Below are 21,579 nucleotides of genomic sequence, written 5' to 3' on the forward strand. Positions count from 1 at the left end.
GCAGAGACTTTCCCCAGAGGCTCAGACAAGAGCATAGTGGCTGGGGGAGGAAAAGGGGACTGCAGGCTTGGGCAAAAACTGTGGGTAATTGCAGTCTTTAGTAGCAGCAGGCTGCTTAAAAGTCTGTGGAGCCCAAGTGGTGAGGGAGGGCAGGTTATTTGAAGACAACCTCTGGAAGGAGCTGTGATTGCAGCCACTCCCAGCAACTTCCATAGACAATTTCCCCCTAAATATATGCTCTTCCTTGATTACTCTAAGTGAATGAGCCCTGGGAAACCTTTGGAGCATAGAAGGAAAAGGGACAGGTGTTTCTTGCAACTGGTTGTTGAAATGTCCCAGGAAAGAGCTGCAAATGCTACCTGGTCCCACTAGTTAGCACAAGCATTGTTTTCCTTGAAAGTGCAAGTTCCAGCAGTTACTGTGGTCTAATGTTCACCAGAGTCACAAAACAAACAAACAAACAAACAAAAAACCTGGAAGTCACAAAAGATCCTGATAGAAGAGGGGCAGGAGAATGCACACTGCTACCTGCTCCTTATTTGATTGCAACTTGTATGACATCCACCTGTGCCAGTGATTAATATTTCAGTATTTCCTTGACTTTTTAGTCATTTCATTCTATTTTCTCCATTTCCTCCAGAATCCCTATTATTTGAAAGTTAGTTCTTGTCTGGACCTCTTTTCTCTCTCTCTTTTTTAATTTTGAAATTGTAGATTTAAATCCTGCTGCAAAGACAATTCTGAGAGGTCTCATACTCACCCAGTTTCCTCTATCAATGGATCTTACATAATTATACTACAATATTGTACTATGTGTGTTCAGGCACTATGCACACATGTGCATACCATAAAGATCTCCCTAATGCTTTTTGTTAAGTTATGCCTCCCCCATTCCTTACCACCATCCTTAACTCCGGCCACCCAGTGATCTTCCCCCCATTTCTATAGTTTTGTCATTTCCAGACTATTATAAAACAGAATCACTTTGAGTATATAATTTTTAAGGTTGAATTTTTTTTTCATTCAATATGGCCCTGAGGTCCTTCCAAGTTATTGTGTGTGCCAACAGCTTTACCACTTTCCTTTGCTGAGTGTTCTAAGTATACCTCCACTTGTGGTTGCAATCTCTGCCTCCGTCTTCACATGGCTTTATCCTTTATGCCTGTGTCTTATAAGGACAGTTGTCATTGCATTCAGGGACCATCCAGGATGATCTCATGATTCTTAATCATATTCACCAAGATCCTTGTCTAACTAAATCTCATTCACAGATTTTGGGGGGATAGAGCATAGACACATCTTTTTGGGGAACCAACATTTAACCAACTACATTTAATCTAGTTCCTTTGCTTTTCCATACAAATATCAGAATAATCTTGTTTACTTAAAAAAAATTGTCTTGCTGGGAGGTGTTAGGAAGTGAATTCAATTTATGTATCAATTTGGAAGTACAGATATTCTTTTTTTTGAGTATTCTAATCAATCAAAGACACAGAATATCTCTTCATTTAGTTCTTTGATTTCTTTCATCAGCATTCTGTAGTTATACAGTACTATAAATGTTTTGTTTATATATTTGAAATTTACATATTTAATTTGTATAATTTTATTTCAGCTTCCTGCTGTTGATTGCTAGTATATAGAAATACAATTGAGTATTATTTTTATTTTTATTATTTTTTTAGAGATTTATTTATTTATGCATACAGAACTGGGGTACAGGCCAGAGATGCGGAGGGTGAGAGGCTTCACCAGAGACAGAGTGGGGAACAGAACAGGCAGATCAATGAAGTACACTGCTGAGGGGAGCAGTGGGTGGGTCAGGAGAGGTCTGCCACACCATGTGGTCACCTCCGGGGCAGGCAGGAGTCGAACTCATGCGGAAGCGGCTTTAGATTCTCAGTGCTGTGCTTTAACCCGCTGCGCCACCAGGGAGGGCCACAATTGAGTATTTTTTAAAAAGACTTATTTATTTTTGCTTACAGAACTGGGGTACAGGCCAGAGGTATGGTGGGTGAGAGGATTTATCAGAGACAGAGTGGAGAAAAGAACAGGGAGATCTACTGAAATACACTGCTGAGGGGAGCAGCAGGTGGGTCAGGAGAGGTCTGCCATACCATGTGGGTGAGCTCCCTGGCTGGGGATTTAACTCATGCTGCAGTGGCTTCTGGAGCTTCATAGTATGGTGCCTTAACCTGTTGTGCCAGCAGGGAGAGCCCACAATTGAGTTTCTATATGTTGATCTTGCATCTTGTAATCTTGTCAAAATCAATTATTAGTTTTCAAGTTTTCTGATTATTTTCTCCTTTGCCTTTATTCTGCTATTGAATCCACCATTTTCTATTTATTTTAATTATTTTATATTTTGATTTTGAAGTTTCTATTTGGTTTTCCTTTACATCTTCTATTACCTCAGTGAGAATTGCTCTCCCCCTACATTCATTTCAAATGTTTGCTTGTTGAAGCCTTTTTATGATGCTCCCTTGTCAGATGAGTCTGTCATCTGTATCAGCATCTGTTTCCTTTTCTCATGTAAGTTGAGGGCTTTTGGTTTGTAGTATGATGAGTATAATTTATCAAAACCTGGATGTCGTATAATGAGACTCTGGAATTTAATTAAATTTTCTGTTTGAGCTGGCTTCTCCTGTGTAGGCTCTGGGAGGGGCTAGTATGGTGCGACGTCACTCCTACCACACGAGGAAGCCCAGGTTCTTCACATGGCTTTGTGTTGGAATTTCTGTGTGTTTGGAGTCTCTCACTGCAGACTGGAAACAGTCTAGGCTCTTCACTCAAGGTTTTTGTTGGGGGAGGATGGTATGAGGAGAACCAATAGCTTTTCTATGTATGGCTGGAGTAGAATAGCCTTTGTCTAAAAGTGTTGTGTTGATAGGTTGTCCTTTCTCTGGCCCTTTGGCTCGAAAAATGCAAGCTTTCCTCATGACTTTGTCTGCATATATTGATATTTTTAAATTGGCAGCTTCTCTTCTCAGTATCTAGTCCATGATGTATGAGGATAAAGAGAGAGAGAGAGAGAGAGAGAGAGAGAAAGAGAGAGAGAGAGAGAGAGAACTAACATGTCACTATGTTGTTTTTCTAGTATTTAAGTAGATGTCTCTTATGTTTGTTTTACATATATCATCCACAGTTTTGGGTACCTGTGGACTGAATAGGGGAAGTATGTCTTCTCCATCTGTTCAGAAGTGGAAATCTATGACTTGTATTTTGAAAAAGATCCCTTTTGATACTGTATGCAGATTAGAATGGAGGGGAGCAATGAAGGTATCAAGGAATCATGGGGATGTATTGGGGGGCTATTGTAATTTTTGAGTTGAAGGAAAGCCTACAGGATTTGCTTAAAATTTGGATATGGGGTGCGAGAGAAAAAGATGAATCAAGGAATACTCAAGGTCTTTGGCACGAGCAACAGGAAGGATGAAAGTTTGCTATCTACTAATATGAGGGAGGCTAGATGAAGTGGCTTGGCGAAGATCAGAAGTTGCATTTTGTATATATTTCCCAGCGAAAATGTTGAGTAGGAGTTGTTTATCACTTTCCTTCTATTCTTTCTGCAACTCCAATTATTCACTTGACCTTCTCATTCTTTCCTCCACATAATCTGGCCTTTTCCTTTTCCTCTTTACACTCTGTGTTATTTGCTGAGTAATTTTTTTATCATCTGTCTTTCAGCAAAATTATTTCTTCACCAGTGTCTAATCTGTTTAACTAATTCATTGCATTTAAAATTTCAGTTAATGCATTTTTCATTTCTAGAAGTCTGCTTTGGTTCTTTTTTTTCAGGTCCGCCTGTTCTAAAAAAATTTAATTGTATTTTGCTTGTATTTCTTCTCTTATGTCTATAATCATTTTTTTTTAAGATTTATTTATTTGTTCATACAGAACTGAGGTACAGGCCAGAGGCTCAGGGGCGGTGAGAGGCTTCACAAGAGACAGAGTGGGGAGCAGAACAGGCAGATCAACGAGGGGATCTGCTGAGGGGAGCAGCAGGCGGGTCAGGAGAGGTCTGCCACGCCATGTGGTCACCTCCGGGGCAGGTGGGAATCGAACTCATGCGGAAGCGGCTTTAGATTCTCAGCACTGTGCTTTAACCCAGTATCCAGTCCATGATGTATGGACTGCGCTACCAGGGAGGGCCCGTCTATAATCAATTTTAGCATACGTTATTGACTCTGCTTGTGTCTTCAATATCTTAAGTTCATGGAGGCTTATTATTTGCTGTGTTTTCTGACTCTAACTTATTTATGTTTTATTGGGTTTTACCTATGAAAATCCTGCTCAGCTTATATTACAGTCCTGTGCATATTGAGAGGCTTGATGTTTGCATTTGCCAGATGCCCCACAGAGACCAATTTCTCTTTTAATTTCACAAGTTATAGGTTCTGGAGCCATATAAGTAGTTTAAGTCTGAATCACATGTGATGCTAACTTATATGGTTAAGAATTCATAAAGGAGAAAAGCCAAAGGCCATCAAAGCCAAGGCCAGATAGACAAGCTGCCTTGTTGCATCCCTGTAACAATAGGAAGGTTATTCTCTAGTCCACACTATGGAAGCATTATCTTTCCTGTCCTCTTTGTCTCATGTGGATCACAGAGCTCACTCTTACCACTTTTGTGTTGACTCAATTCCCTAGTCTCAGGTCTTTTTAAAATTTATTTTACATCGTTATTCATTTCTGTACAATGTTTGATTTCTCCTCTCAGGTGTTGTCCCCATAAAATTGCCACCACCAAGACACCCATGAGCCATCACCATGGACTCTTTTCCTCTTTCTTTCCATTTTGATCCCTTTCCCTCCCCCTCCCCTGATGAATTTACAGTTTGACTGATAGTTTTGTCTCCCCTCCCATGACCCCTTGTATGGTTTTCCTATGTTCAAAGGATACTTGCACTCAACATAACAAATAATAGGATTAAGCCTCCGTGAACTTAAGATATTGGAAGAATAAAGTAGTTAATAAGGTATGTTAAAATTCATTAGACATAAAAGAAATAAAAATAAAATAAAATAAAAAATTTTGAGGACAGGCATTTCTAGAAATGAAAAAAAAAAGCAGTAATTGAAATTTTAACCATTTAAATGAATGGAATTTAACAATTCACTTAAATTTAATTGAATTTAACCATGTTATTTTTTTCTTCTGACTTATTTCACTGAGCATAATCCTTTCCAGCTCCATCCATGTTGCTGCAAATGGCGTAAGTTTATCTTTTTCAATGCTGAGTAGTATTCCATTGTGTATTTATACCCATCTTCTTGATCCAGTGATCTGTTTTTGGACATTTAGGTTGTTTCCATATTTTAGCTATTGTAAATAGGTTGTGATGAACATAGGAGTGCAAGTATCTCTTTGAATTAATGTTTTTGTTTTCTTTGGGTAGATTCCTCTTTTTAAGATTTATTTATTTATGTATATAAGAACTGGGGTACAGGCTAGAGGTGTGGGGGCTAAAAGGATTCACCAGAGACAGAATTGGGAGCAGAACAGGCAGATTGACTGAAACATACTGTTGAGGGGAGCAGCAGGAAGGTCAAGAGAGTTCTGCTATGCTATGTGGGTCACCTCCCTGGCCCGGAATTGAATTTGTGCTGCAGTAATGCAGACTGTTTCATAGTGTTGTGCTTTAACCCATTGCACCCAGGGAGGTCCTCCTTTATTTTTTAAATTTATTTTTAATTGAGGTGATATCAGGTATTGCCACTGCAGTGTGTCCATCACCAAACCACCCACAGTATACCACCAGTCCATTGTGCTTCCTCTTTGTTCTCACCCCTCCCCCCACCATGTTTCAGTCTTATAGTCAGCTTTCAAGGGCTAATTTTTATAAAGTACTTCTTAAAAAGATTTATTTATTTATGCTTACAGAGCTGGGATACAGACCAGAGGTGCAGGGGCAGTGAGAAGATTCACCAGAGACAAAGTGGGGAGCAGAACAAAATATACTGTACCAAATGACAAAGTACACTGCTGAGGGGAGCAGCGGGCAGGTGAGGAGAGGCCTGCAGGGCCATGTGGATCACCTCCAGGCTGGGATTGAACTCATGGTAAGTGGCTTTAGCTTCTTAGTGCTGTGCTTTAACCTGCTGCACCACCGGGGAGGGCCCTCAAGGGTTAATTTTTAAGCTTGCCTTTATCTGATGCTTAGTTTGGTTTCTCTATAGTTTACATACAGGCTACACCATCTGGTATTTATCTTCTGACTTATTTCACTTAACATTATTCCTTCCAGCTCCATCCATTTTGCTACAAAAGGCATGTTTATCTTTTTTGATTGCTGCATAATATTATATTGTGTTTACATACCACATCTTGATCCACTCATCTGTTTTGGGGCATTTAGGTTGTTTCCTTAACTAGGCTATTGTAAATATTCCTGCAATAAACATGGGAGTGCAAGTATCCTTTGAAATTAGTGTTTATGAACTTTTCAGGTAGATACCTAGGTATGGAGTTGCTGGTTGTATGGCAGGTTCATGTTTAATGCTTTGAGACACCTCCATACTGTTTTCCATAGGGCTGGACCAATCTGTATTCCCACCAGTAGTGTGGGAGTGTTCCCTTTTCTCCACATCCTTGCCTAAGCACTTGTTTCTGGTCTTTTCTTAGGTGTGGGATGATAATCTTATAGTGGTCTTACTGTGCATTTCGCTGATGATAAATGATGACATTTTTCAGAATATTTCATGAGCAGAATAGTCACTATATGGATGTGTTCACTATGTTACAAGTCCTTAACTGTATTTTTAGATACTGTGCTCTTGTTTGCATGTGTATTTACTTCAATTTAAAAATAAATGAAAATCTCAAGGTATTTTGAAGCTCCTAAATTATTAATTCTCTTCAGTTTCATCTGTAGGTTTAATATAATTACTTTCAAGATACAGGTAAGGTATGTGTCAGCACAGAAAGGCTTATGATAACATTTATTTTAAATTGAGGCACAGGCCTTAAAAAGAAAACAATTTTGAAATAGAATAACAGAGTGGAAGAATCACTCCTCCTGATATTAAGGGTTACTATATAGCTACAGTAATCAAAACAATGCCATACTGGTAGAAAAATAGAAACATAAGATCAACAGAACAACACAGATTCCAGAAATAGACTCATACAAGCACAGCTACTTCATTTTTGACAAAGGGGCAAGGCAGTTCAATAGTGAAAAGACCTTTCTTTTTTTTTTTTTTAACAAAGTGTTGCTATAATTGTACCTTTCTTATGCCAAAAAAAAAAAAAAATCTTGACTTAAACCTCTTAAAATATACAAAAATAATCTCAAGATCAATCATGGATTTAAATGTAAAATGCAAAACAGTAAAACTTTTAGAAATAGCAGGAGAAAGTTTTCATGATCTAGGGTTAGTCAAAGAATTCTTAAGCATGATGATACATAAATAAAATTGGAATTTAACAGGCTTAAATACTACTGCTCTGTGAATTACACTGACAAGAGAACAAAAATGTAAACTACAGTCTGGGAGAAAATATTTACAAGTCACATATCTACCCCCAAAAATGTATCTTAAAAATATAAAAAAAAAATTGTTCAACACTCAACCATCAGAAAACAGACAACTTGAAAATATCAAAATGCTTGAACAGGCACTTCACCAAAGAGGCTGTATAGATGGCAAATATGCACAACTGTAAGCATTGTGTTGTGTGCAGCCATTTTGTGAACATGAAGCATCCTGAAGACAAAGGTAACATATGAAAGAGGGCAGAACAGAGATAATGAGAATCAAAGCTCTGCTTAAACTCTGCCAAAAATCCACAAACTTCTAGACTTTTCAATTCTATGAGCCGAAGTCCTACACTTGTTTTTATTCTGTTATTTGCAACTGAAAACAACCTGATATCTACCATACTATTACCAAGGTCAATGTCCTTCAAGATTTAACTCCTCATACGTTCAGGGAAATTTTCTTGACTACTATATGTTCTTCTATATTCCTCTGAGGTCCTCTATTCCCAAGAGGCTGAGTCTCTAGCCTTATCGCTTCTGATCCCCACTCCATTTTTTCATAGCCACCCCTTGTCTTGCAAACATATCCAACCTTCTGTGGAACTTTTGTGTTGTTTTACTTCATTTCCCATTCTTTCTCTTGTTATAGCATTGACTCTAGTATAATGCATTTTTCAATAATCATTACACTGAATTGTGACTGTCAGTGTTTGTGTCCTTCCCCTCCAAAACTACTAGCTGCTTCCAAGTCCTTTAACTCATCCACTCTTCACTTCAGTTTCACTGAGTTGATCCATGAACATGAAGCTCAGAATGGGTAAGAGAGAGGCTGAAGGGCATCCATCCAAATTTGTTTATTAAAGCTGTGTATCCCTCTGGTCACCTGATTTCATGAATTTGCTAGAAAAGGGAGTCACCTTACCCCCAAAACCACCTATTTTCACATTCCAAATCCTCCCCTTTCAAACACAAGGCCTATTCTGGAAGGGAAAAAGGACTGGGAAGGGACATGAAGAAACTTTCTGGGTTGATAATATTTTGTACCTTGATAGGAGTGTGGGTCACATTGATATACTCTTAAGATATGTGCATTCCACTCTATGGCTATTTTAGCTTATAAAAGAACCACATACATTGAACTCTAATGACATATACACAGAAATTTCAGAAGATGTGAAATGCATAAGAAATAAGACAAATTGCTGGATGGCTAGTGATGAATGTATGACATGTAGTATAAAATACTAATGGTAGAATCTATTATAGATTGGCTGATATATAGGTGTTTGTGGTGCAGTTACTTTGACTTTCTGAATATCTGAAAATGCTTACAGTAAATGTCAGGGGAAAAATAAACTGTGTAGGTTAATATATCTGGTATCTTAGAGCCAATGTCTTGTTTAGACCTCATTACCTTAATGGAATCTTACAACCACTTTCACACTGGTCTCAACAATAATCTGCTTCAGTTTCTCCCCACCCCAAGGATCACAGGAGAAAACACTCTTAGTTATAAATATATCTCCACAGTCAGGTCCCTGTTAACCTCTTCTGCTTCTTTCCCTGAACACTTGCCATCTTACTCCAAGCTGTTTATCAGCACAACTCAAGGGTCTGTAGTTCCATCCATACTCCGGGCCACTTTTCCCTTTGCTTGGACTGCTTTGTTCTGACTCATCCTTCTGCCTTCAACTTGAATAGTAAGTGGCCTTCAATATTCAATTCAGGTATTGCTTCTTCCTAGAAGTCTTTCTGTGCCTCAGACTTTCATGCTCCCACAGCACCCCCATACTTAGTTTTTATCCCAGTACCTGGGTTTCCATGTCTGTGTACTAAATCACATGCTCCTTGAGGACCAAGCCCTTCAATGGCATGTACAGGGCCTGACATGAGAAGCTTGGTAAGCTAGTATAGAAGTGACACATACTACTGAAATTGCATAGATGGTATTTGGCACCTCTCAGCAACTTTGTGTCCTAGATTTATCTGTTTCTTCTTTACAGATTAAAGGCTTACCATGCTTATTGCCTCAGCCATCTATGTCTTTCAAACACCTTTTTCACATTAAGCTTAGTTCTCTACCCCAATTTGAAATATTTTCTCCAATTCTTTTAAACTCATACTCTCTGTGTGGTTCTTCTAAAGGCTTGCTTCCTCTGCAGTTCTTTCAAAATATGTAGTTGGGCAAATTTAACTGGAAAAATTAAACTACATTCATAGATCACCTGAGTGCCAGGTGCTAAATAAAGTTCTTTAAAAATACCAGTTACTATAATTTTTGCTAATATTATGAGGTAGGGATTATATTTTCATTTTACAGGTGGGAAAACTGAGTCAGGAAATATGAAGTAGCTAGTTCAAGATCACATAGGTATCAGAATTAGGCTGGAATTAATCAGACTAGGCTGGAATTAAATGACTGGTCTTTTCAACTCCCAGGCACATCCGCCTTCTACCACTTCTTTCAAGCTCATTGCCTTTAGTTTCTGAAAAACCTTGAAATTCAGAAGGTGTAACAAATAGTGGGAAGTCAGTCATGGACTGTTAAGCAGGAGGGGGTGATGAAAATAGAAATTTGGGGAGATACTGTCGAAAGGTTGTTTATGGTGGAATGGAATGAAGAAGGTTGCTGGACTCCTCTAACAAGGAAAACACAAAATGGTATGACATCTTTCTTACATATTTGTTAGTGAGTGCTGGAATTATGTTGTGGGTCTATGGGTAAGAAGAGAATTTGGAAAAGTAAGCTATTTTTAAAGTTAAAAAGCTAACAAGGTGGGGACAGAGGAATGTGATTTCTGTCTCTTGGCTTGTATGAGCAGCCAAGTCTGTGACTCTGCCTTCTGGAAATGGCCTGCAATTTCCACTCTTTGCAGAACATAGTCCAGAAAACAGATTAGAATTGACTGCAGTTGAGTGAAGGATTCCTTAGGGAAGTGGTATTCAAAGGGGGCATTAGGAGATGAAAGAGAACCCTCCCCACCCCACTACAGTAATGTCCTCACTTATCTTCCTGGTTTCATCTCTCTCCATCCCAATTTATACCCCGACTGGCAAAGAGAACTTTTTAAAAAAGATCCCATGCCATTTTCTACTTAGATGCCTTTAATGGTTTCTCATGGGGCACAACTAAGTCTTTTGACAAACACCAAAAATAGAAATAATCTTCCATTATCTGAGGTGCTTAAATATTATGCCTAAAAACTTATCAATTTTGAGTAAGCGCTTTCTCAAACCACACATTTCCTCTTGGAGATTCTGCTTATTTTCCCAGATGAAAGTTACAGCTGTAGTCATAGTAAATTGCTTGTCCTTTTCTATATCTACTCCCCTCCCACTTTTTTTTTTAATTCATGCTACTGCCTTGGCTTGGAATACTCTTCCCACTGTTCTCTCCCCAATCAATTTCCATCCTTCAGTTCTAGCATCACCCAGGAGGCCTTACCTGAAATCCTTGCTTCCCTGGGACAGATTCCCTGCTCAGGTGACTATGTGCACCCCTAACACCCTAGTTATGGTGCTCTTTTTCATTCCCAACACACTGCAGTCAAGTTGGTGTGACTAGGGTCCTGACAGAAAGGGAGGGGCTGTGTATTTGGCCAAGGAATTCAGCATGAGCAAACGAAAATAGGGATCTGTACTTAGGACAGGTCACGGATAGAGGATTCTGTTTGGGAATCAACACTGTCCAGAAAGTTTAGAGATGGTCACACTTCTAGAGGTCTTCATTGTTGAGCTAATTCCATCTGGTAAATGCAGAAACTGAGACCCAGACAAGGAACCTCCCCCAAATTACTTTGTTAGTCATTGAGAAAGCAGACTCTTGGTGGTAAGTCCTATATTCTTTTCCATTCCACACTGGAAAGAGGGAAGACCAAAACTGAGTGCACTTATCTCCTTCATGTTTTCATACAGGACCTTCTAATCTCCTGGCACCTCCTTGAATGAGTAAGGTGACCCAGACTCTAGCTTATCCTCTAATCTGGGGCTGGTGAGAGTGCTTTGTTCTTCACTGGGGACCCAAACTACTATTCCTGCAAGGGCTCTAAAATCCCTCCTTTCTTTCCTGTTGCCTTTCTCCAAGAGATACATTTCCCCTTGCTCTACATAAAACCTTTTCTATCCAAATGCTGCCTGATACCAAGATTCAGATTGAGAGCTGGAGGTCATTAGCCAGTAGGTGGCAACCCCACAGCCTCACCCCAGATTCACAGAAGCAGAATCTCCAAGATGAAGAAATATCAATTGGGTTCAAACTCCTTTTTCAAAGTGACCTTCAGATAGCATATAACCTGCTCTAGGCCACACAGAGAAGGTGGTGGTAAATCTGGAACTGAGACTTCCTACACCCAGGAATCTCTCCTCAGGACAGAGCTCTAAATATACATAGTGAACGTGACAGGTGCTCAGTAAGCATCAACTAGGCCATTCAACTGCGAATGGTTTTCTAAAGTGGTGAGAGAAAAGAACCTGAGTTTAAAATTCATGCCAGATCCTGCTCTCAGAGAACACTAGTCAGCCTCAATCTTCACTAAAAAATGGGGCTAATCACTAGCACACAGGGTTGTTAGTGAGAATTAAATAACATATCCTAACGAAATCCCATAGTCCAGAGCTGGGCATGGGAAAGGCACTTCATAAATGGTAGCTGCTCTTGGTGAGAGGTGGTAGAACAAAATGGTAAGAACACAGATGCTGGAACCATATTATCCCCACGGCTTTTGTGTGATGTTGGAAGGTTTCTTGGCCTCTGTTTCCTCATCTGTAGGCTGAGGATATTAGGGAGGTTGAGACAAATCAATATACATAGAACACTAAGAGCAGTGTCTGGCACAAGGAAAAGAGCATGATGTGCTGGTTCTGTTCTATCTCTTGCACTGGTCCTAAGCACAGCAATTAAGTTCAGATTGTACAAGTGCCTGGCGAAACATGTTGGAGAGAGGAAGAGAAAAATAAAAACCCCAAAGTCCACACTCACAGAGAGGACAACAGGTGTAATGTCTAAAAACAGTTCATGAAAGCTATGAAGTATTCCCCACAAGTATGGTCAGGCCCACGTAAGCTGTTGTACCCTTGTTATCTGTTTCTGGTATGTGAATTATGTCTCTCTTTTGGCAGGGAAGTGCTGAGTTGATTGGAGGGAGAGACAAAGTGTAAAGAAAAGGCACTGTGGATACCCCCAACTCCCTCCCCACAAAAAAAGAATGCGAAACAAAGCAATTGCCAAGATAAATCACTTTTATCTCTATAGGAAAGGGAGGATCTAAAAAAAATATAAATTACATTAGTAACACAACATAAGAAAAAAAAAAACGGGAAAAAACCAACAGAGAAGTCTGTATGATGCTATTCTAACCTGTTTATAAAAAGGCCCTGCATCAGAAATTCACAATCCTACCCACTTCTAAAAATATATTTAGACATGTACAGAAGCGGTGGGCTTGCTTTTAAATTGTTTGCTTTTTTGTAAAAATATATTAAGGGTGAATACAAATCCTCTCTCCCTGCCCCCTACCCAACCCCCAACTCAGTGCTGAGGATTAGAGACTAGAGGTAACTCACCATGTTTTGAACCTTGGTTACTACCACTCCCTACCCCTCCCCAACTCACTTAGAACCTGAAACAAGGGGGGGAAAGCGCACTAGCCTCTTTGGAAAAGCATAACTCTGAGGGTAAACTTGCTTTTCATTTGAAATACAAAACAACAAACAGGAGGCTCTGAGAGCCTGACTATACTAAATGAAACCCAGTGAAATGGAGGTTGGGTTTCAGCTCCACAGAAACTGCTAACAAAGACACAGAGGAAAGAGGCTGGAACCAGGGGAATCTGCTAGCAATTAGCTGCCTTTGAAAGATCAATGAGAGGTGGTGGTTAGTGGGCAGGAGGGCTGGGTCATGGCCTTGGTGACAGCAGGCAGAACCCAGTTAGGCAGTTGCCTACACAGGAACGCAGGTTGCCCCTCCTCCCCGCTCAGTACCCCCCTGCTGCCTTGAAATCCCCAAGAAAAGCAAAGCTGAGTGGAAACAGAGGGGAGGGGAGTGGGGACCTCATGTATTAGGAGGGAGGTAGTCAGGCTTGTTGCCTTTGGTGTGACTAGATGGAGGACTGCTTGGCCCCTGGGGTCCCCAAAATAGAAAAAGCAAATGGGGTTAAGGGACCTCTGATTCCAAAGAAGGATAGTAAATGTAGGGCTGTGGAGAAAAGAAAGATAAACTATAGACACCAAGATGACAAGGGAAGCTTACATATCTTCTGTGGCCTGCATGGTAGCTGTTAAGTTCCCAGAAGCACTGCAAACTGGGATAAGGTTGGAGTGGGGAAAAGAGTAAGGACCTGTTCTACTTGGACAGTGCCAAAAAGGAATTGGGAAGGAATTCTCCATCCACTAGGATGCCAGGGAGGCAAGACCAGCAGAAGTGGAGGGAGCTGGGGGAGGTAGAGAGGGGGGTGGGCACTGTTTGGACAACAGAGACATCCACAAAGGGAAGAGGGGAGGCGATTTGCTCCTTCACAGATGGGTGTCTCCTCTCCTAGGTTCAGGCTCCAGGGTGGTCCATCTGCACTGTAACTGGAGTGTTGACCTGACATCTAGAAGTATGAAGGCCCAGGATGACTATGCGAATTCTGAGGTCTTCTTCAGGCGCAGAAAGAAGTGGGGAGGCTCCTCATGAAGAAGCCAGGGGTGAGATGTCCTGGCACCGCGTCTTCAGAAAGTCCAAACTATTTTCTGTGGTACAGGTGAAGGGAGCAGGCCACAGGACCATGGTTATCTGCTCCAATGACAGGTGCTTCCCGGCTTTGGGAGATAATTTTTCACCTGCTGGAGCCCAGCCACAGCCATGTGGGTAATATTCAACAGGACCACAAGATCCAGGTTAATCTTGGGAGCTCACCCTGGGAGTTAGGCATCATCTGTAGCCACCCCAAAGTAGCTTCCTCCAGTGGGCTACAAAGTCATATTGAAGGTTGCATGTCTGTCCTCTCCTCACCTTCAGAAGTGGAAGGACTCCCCCTTCTTCCCAAAGATGAGTGAAGTCAAGCCGTGGCCTTTCTAGGCTGCTGGGAATGGCCAACAGTGGGGCAATAAGGGGACTCTGGGCCCTCCTCTTTATTTTCAGGAAGCATTTGGCAAGAGGGGTCGGAGGTCAGACCCTTTTCCCAAGGAAAGTCTGAAGGCAGGTCACATTCACTGAGGGGAGGGAGGAGAAGGAAAAATGGGCAGAGGTGGGCAGGGCTCTAAAGACCGGGCTGGAGTCGTGGAAAATGTTGAGCGATGGGCCCACTTCATAACTAGGGAAATAGTCAGGGACCCAGGCTCTCATGAGTATTCTTGTCCTGCTTTCGAGCTCTAGGTGGGATGAGAGTAAAGGGCAGACAAGGCCAGTGAAAAGGACATGGGCTGGGACAGCAGCAAAAAGGGTTCTACTCTGCTAGGAAGTTCTCCCATTCACCTGCTACTCAGAGGTCTGGAGAAGGAAGGCAGGCTGCTCTAGTGGGAGTAAGGAAGGGAACTGGGGGAGTTGGTGAAGGGTCTGCAGGGAGTCCATGCCTTTGGTCAGTTCCAAGAAAGCAGGACAGTGCGCCTCAGCACCTTGTCCGGGGCAGATAGGATCCAGGAGTGCCCCGAGAATTGACAATGAGAAGGCAGTGGGGGTGAAGGGTTCAGGGGCAGCACGTAAGGAGGTTCACAGAAGGAGTTTGCCATTTCTGTGGATTTTTAGGATACGGCCGAGTCTCTGCTTTGCTGTGGCCAGGCCCTTTTTGGGACGCTTTCCTGTGGGGGAAGGGAGAAATCAGCAAAGGCAACGGCAAAGGCTCCCACAGCAACTCCAGCATAAATGGTGCTCAGCCTCCCACCCTCTCCCGTACCTCTCCCTAGAATCTCCCCACCCCACCCTTATGCTGGGTTCCAGGCCCATCTTGAGCAAGAAGCCCTTCGTAGCCACTCCATGAAACACCACATGCCTGGGCTCTTCCAGTTACAGTCTGTCTGATTACCTCCATCCACTGAGTCTTTGGCCCCATCATTTTGTTTTCCAAATTATTCAGGGAGTTGATTGGCCTCCCCACATCCTCTTAGCCTGCCCGCCAGAACTGGACAAGTGTGGGGTCAGTGATTATAGTTCAGTGTCCCTGAAGATGCCACCCCTAGGTTTTGTTTTATTGGAAATCCCCATCCTCTTCATCCAACGTCACAACATTACTACTGTTAAGTTACATACTCCAAAGACTGGGATTTAAAGGAGGGTCTGAGTCCCTCTGCCCTGACTCTTCTCTCCCCACATCAAACCACCTCTCAGGTCCCATGTGACCTCATCTACATTTGGCCAATTTATTCCTTCCCTCTCCAGCCCCTTCCAGAGCCCTAACCTCTTTTCACTGCAACTTGAACCTGTATGTGCTACCCCTGGCCTTCCCAACTGCAGCCCACCTTCCAATCTGGCTATCTGAAGGATCAACTAAACCCATATCTGAGCTTGACTGTGAACACAGTCAAGTGGCTCTTCATGACCTGTGAGATCAAGTCCAAGTACCTTAGGTTGGCTATCAGTGTCCCTTCCAGGTATTCTCATCTACCAGAGGGCTTAGGGTTTGGAGCCAGTAGACCCTAAGATGCTATTCAGTTCTATAATCACATGGCAGTCATACCTTGTCCTGCTTGATTGCTCTGGGATCCAACTGAAGGGCGACGCTGGGTTAAGAAGACACCAGGGGCCATGGGTGTGGTGCTGCGGTTTGCCTGGGCCATGCCAAAGGCATTGGGGCGAGCAGTATATTCATGGTCAGCAAGACTTCCAGAAACGGCTTCTTGTTTAGGCTCAGGAGGAGGCAGGGGCAAGGAGGAGGTGAGAAGCTGGGGTATAGCAGCCAGAGTTGGGGCTGGTGCTGCTATGCTGAGATTGGACTCCTGAGGGCGAGGTTGTTCTACCTCCTTCAATGAAGGCTTCTTCTTAGTATATTTTTTCTTTTGGGCTTTCTGCAACTCCTGAAACACAGCCAAGTAGGAGGGAAGAATTTAGGAGTGGAGAAGAGAAATTTTCCAGAAAAGAAACTGGACAATGGCCAATGTGGTTCTACAAACCACCACCACCCCAAGTCTAACCTGAACATTTATACACACAACACACAGGCTTTCCAATACCTGAGGTAATCTCTTTGGTCCATCCTAAGTCACCCCACGAATTAGCACAAGTGGCAAGAAAAGGGTAAATGAGTTCAGAGAGTTGGGTTTTGGTTCTACCATTGCCACTTACAAGGAGGACCATGGACACTTGTAATGATAATAACAAAATATATGCCAGCAGCTAAGGCACTTTATATATTTCATCTAATTTAATATTCAGAACATCCCCGAGAAGGAAGGTCCCACATTGTATAGATGGAAAAAAAATTGGGGTACATGGATAAGAAAGTAATGAGCTCAAAGCCTCATAGCTAAAGACTTGCTGAGTTCAGAATTCAACCAGGTCTACATGAACACCAAGTCTGCACACTTCTCAAAATGGGACATCTGAGTCCCATCTATCAATCTAAGCTATCTAAATAATAGCTGAGAATGAGATAAACCTGGGTTCAAATTCAGGTTTGTGCTCCCTAAGTTGGATAGCCTCAGTCACTGAGGTTAGCAGTCTCAGTTACTAACCTTTCTAAATCTCAATTGCTTCACCTGTAAAATGACCAAAGTAGTATGTTTGCAAGGTTGGTGGAAAGATTAAATAATGATGTTAAAACCCATAGCACATAATGAGTACTCAACAAGCAGTAAATTATTTTCTCTTTATCCATTATAATAGTTTCTCTTTCTCTTGCTGATGCTTTTCTTTTAATAGACGACTTGATAAATCTTCAGGTCATGAGGTCTTAAGCCCTCAATTTTGGATGGAAAGGATAAATAAGGCGTTGAGTCACTTCTCCCAGCATACTGGATTTTATCCTTCCATTGCTCTATAGATCTATTATCCACTGTGTAGTGGGTACCTGTATAGTGGGCATCTGGAGCCCTGAGAACCTGGAAAGATGGTGCTGAGAACGTGTGAACGACTGACTTCACCTTCTGAAATGCTACAAAGTCACATAGACCAACTTTGTGATTACATTTCTTTGCTTTCTCATGGCAACACGGGCCTACTCCTGCCTTCGGAAGATCTGACAGGCTGTCGCTACCAAAGGAATTTCTGGAGACAAGAATAATAATATTAATAATACATGCCAGGCATTGTTCTATTATCTAAGTCATGTAATACTCAAAAGTATGAGAAGAATTATAATACCATTTTTAGGAGAAGAAACTAGCAAAGAGGGGTTAAATAATTTTTCCAAAGTTAGGACCAGTAAGTGGCTAACCTGGAATTCAGATCCAAGCCATCTGACTTCAGAATCTTTTTTCTTTCTCAGCCATAAAACTATCCTCCCACAGCAGGAACTGCACTTAAGCTCCCAATTCCAGATTTCTCTTATTTGAATCTAGAAATTCTCTCTTCAAATCAAGATTGCAAAGTCATTTTTTTTCTAGTGTTGTTGCCAATCTCTTTTTCATATAATTCACCCAGATTTTCCCCCAGAAGGCTAGGCTGTCTTCTGACAGTGCCAGCTCCACCTTGTTAATTCCCTTGCTTAAGAAGCAGTTAGCAGGTCTCCACCCAAGTTCAAACTCCCTGACATTCATGGTTTTCCTAAGTCTGGCTAGTCAACCCATAATGATGATAAAGAAATGCTAACATGTCTGTAGTACTTATTCTGGCAAGTACTGTTCTCAAAGCTTTTGCATATATTACTTCATCTAATCCTTAGACAAAGTCTACAAGGAAACTGAGTCACAGATAAATTCACTTGCTCAAGTAGTAGAGCAAGCATTCAAATTCAGGCAGGTTGGCTCCAGAATCCATTTTTAAATCTCTGTATTCCTCACCCCAACCCCCAAAATGAAGCCTCCAATCTAAAGATCTGCTCATTCACTTATTCATTCATTCATTCACACACCCAACACTGACTAAACACATGCTAGCACAGTGGGGACACCAAGTTAAATTAGACATAGCTTTACCCTTGGGGCACTTAATAAGGCACACAGAAAAGTACACTTATAAGTGCCAGGAGAGGATGCTATGGAAGCACAAGACCATGAAATCAACTGGTGTGAAGGAGTGTTAGATGAGGCATCTGAGAGGGAATAATTCCAAAGGGCCGGAGGGAGCAGCTTGTGCAAGGGCACAGAGGCGTCAGGCAATCTGACACACTGAGCGAACTCCAAGTGTTGTAGTATGGTAGCATGGTGTTGGTGCAAAGGGCATATGTGAGGGGCAGGGAGGAGGTCAGGGAGGAGCGGTGAACAAAGGCCAAATCAAGAATGCCTGTGCACTGTACACCAAGGAGTCCCTTACTTCTGGAATGCCTCCCTGTACCCCTTAAGAGCTTAGCCCTCAAAACCCTTCCCCAACCTCAAAAAACTTCTTTGAGGTCATCCCTGTCAACCCAAACAGAAGTGTACTAAGGGTATTTTTCATACCTTTAATTAATTTATCTGTTTATTAAAGCAGAGCCCCCACCCACCTTTTAAGTTATATCTTACATGGCACTAGGATAAACATGATAGAAATAAGACCTGATCAAAAAAGGGTTGTTTGGCCTGCTTAGTCTCCGCTGACTCCCAATAATAGCCTCTAAGACATGCTAAACAATTCCAGAACTCCAACATACATCAAATTAAAAACATAATTCTATGACATTTTATTTGAATAGTACGCAATTACTGAATTATATAAACATTAAACTATTTCAGTTTACTTAACTAGCAAGTAACATAAAATACGAAGTTAGAGGATGAGTTTGAATCTTGTCTCCTTCATTTACTGGCTGTATTATCCTGGACTAGTCATTTAAAGAGAGCCTCATTTTCTCCACCTGTAAAATGATGAGAATATAACCTATTGAACAGGGCTATTGGGCAGATTACATGAAACGCTACATGGAAGTACCTAAATAAAGCATTTATTCAACAAATGCTTAGGAATACAGAACTGTCATGAGAACCTAAAGGGATATTCAAAGGCTAGAACCAGAGATTCACTTTCAACTGTTCCCAAGGTTGCTGAGCACATTACGATCACTATAGTACTTTGCAACTTTGTAACGTGCTTGGAGGTGAACTTAATTCTAGTGAAGACACCCTTTGGGACCAAAATTAATGCGAGAAGTTTTCTTGGGAAGCAGGGGATAAAGATCAAGGCAAAACTATTTGGTATAAAGGACAAGATTAGCCTCCTCACAAAACAAAATCTGATACTGGTGGGTAGCTGAGAACTTGAGTGCACTCAGCTGAGTCACCTCCTCAGGGCTTCATATGAAGCTCAGTGCTTTCACCGAAGGACAGACCCGATCCTTCCCAACTAAGAGGTTTTTACACACCCAGAAAGGCAAATGATGTAACTAAGGACTTTTCATTCTAGTCCCCTGGAGTCTATTGTCTTATCAACTGTGTGACCTATAGAAGTATCTTGTCATTGAATTGGGATGTGTAGCACACAGGAGGAGGTGAGATACTGCTGTGATGAAAGGATACCCACTCCCCAACAAGACAACAGTAGGATCCTGTCAGTATAAATATCTGAGTTTTAAACTGGGGCCAGCAGCACAGTCATTGCCTGGATGTTAGCACCTACCTGTTGAGCTAGCTTTGCAGCTGCTGCAGCCAAGCCTGTCTCAATGGAAGCTACTCGGGTCCCCTCACGCACAGGACGGTCCTGTTTGGGTAGAGTTGGGGTCACACGAGCTGCAGAGGAAACAGGATAAAGATATTTATATGAATGGCAACCACACTACGTCTGAGCATCTCAAATTTGGTCTCATTGGTCTTTCTGCTTCTAGCTTTTTGCAAAGTCAGATTATTGCTTCAAATCATTAAAAAGCTATTTCACGGCCCTCCCTGGTGGCGCAGTGGGTTAAAGCACAGCATTAAGAAGCCAAAGCCACTTCAGCATGAGTTCAAACCCCAACTGCCCCGGAGGTGACCACATGGCGTGGCAGACCTCTCCTGACCCGCCCACTGCTCCCCTCAGCAGTGTACTTCATCAGTCTGCCTGTTCTGTTCCCCACTCTGTCTCTGGTGAAGCCTCTCACCCTCCGGCATCTCCGGCCTGTAACCCCAGTTCTGTATGCATTAAATAAATCTTTTTTTAAAAAAAGCTATTTCACAAATTCTCAAATCATACAAAGCATTCAATTATTAAAGGACAAAAGTTTGGGCTCTCCCTGGTGGTGCAATGGATTAAAGCACCACACTATGAAGCTCTCCACTGCAGTGCCAGTTCAATCCCGGCAGGGGAGCTTCCTGACCCGCAGCTGCTCCCCTCAGCAGTGTACTTTGTCAATGTACTTTGTCAATCTGCCTGCTCTGCTCCCCACTCTGTCTCTGGTGAATCCTCTCACCCACCAAACCTCTGACCTGCACCCCAGTTCTGTTAAGCATAAGTAAATACATCTTAAAAAAAAAAAAAAAAGTTAACCTCCCTGAAACGACATTTTAAACTATCCTTGCTCTGCTCCTGGCCTATCAACCCCTCTCACATTATTTCCATACCCATATTCTCAATGTCTCCAGTCAAAAGGTTTTCTTATTACATCTCCAGAGTATCCTCTCTCCCTGTGTCTTCATTCTCATCAGTCACACTGCGGGACTATTTTCTTCTCTTTTGTCCATCTATTTAAAATCTGCCTATCCTTTATAGGCAAGCTGAAATGAACCTTCCATGCACATGTTTCTGGTTCTTGTTAACCTCTCCTTTCCCTGAACTCATGATATGTACAAGTCTGTTAATACATAACACACAACATCTTGTCTTACTTCTTAATATTCATGTCCATTATTTTGTCTACTAACCAAGCTACAAGCTCCTAAAGACTTTCTTCTTTCATAACCCTTTTATAGTTCTTTAACAATCCTGAATAAAAAAAAAGAAGTTTCCAAAGAAAGTGTATTTCCAGATAACCTAACTGCCTGAGATGATGAGGGAAAAGTTCTTCTTTACAGAGGAATGACAGCTAATACATGTAGAAGGAATAAGACAATTAGAAAATAACAAGTTTGTAAGCCATAA

The 21,579-nt window shown here is 41.7% G+C and overlaps 1 protein-coding gene across 2 annotated transcripts in view; it reads right to left on the reverse strand.

Moving 5' to 3' along the window:
- Positions 1 to 12,750: 12,750 nt before the first annotated feature.
- The window catches only part of PHF8 (PHD finger protein 8), a 172,502-nt gene continuing 163,673 nt past the window's right edge, over positions 12,751 to 21,579 (reverse strand). For both annotated transcript variants that reach the window (XM_012734313.1, XM_004695007.2), the window contains 3 exons: positions 20,146 to 20,255; positions 16,136 to 16,472; positions 12,751 to 15,260 (listed from right to left, as the gene is read on the reverse strand). In XM_012734313.1, the coding sequence (XP_012589767.1) occupies positions 15,172 to 15,260; positions 16,136 to 16,472; positions 20,146 to 20,255 (536 nt within the window). In that variant the 3' untranslated portion in view covers positions 12,751 to 15,171. The remainder of the gene's footprint in view (positions 15,261 to 16,135; positions 16,473 to 20,145; positions 20,256 to 21,579) is intronic.

The sequence above is a fragment of the Condylura cristata genome, unplaced genomic scaffold, assembly GCF_000260355.1.
Source record: "Condylura cristata isolate star-nosed mole 26May11 unplaced genomic scaffold, ConCri1.0 scaffold00053, whole genome shotgun sequence".
Lineage (NCBI taxonomy): Eukaryota > Metazoa > Chordata > Mammalia > Eulipotyphla > Talpidae > Condylura > Condylura cristata.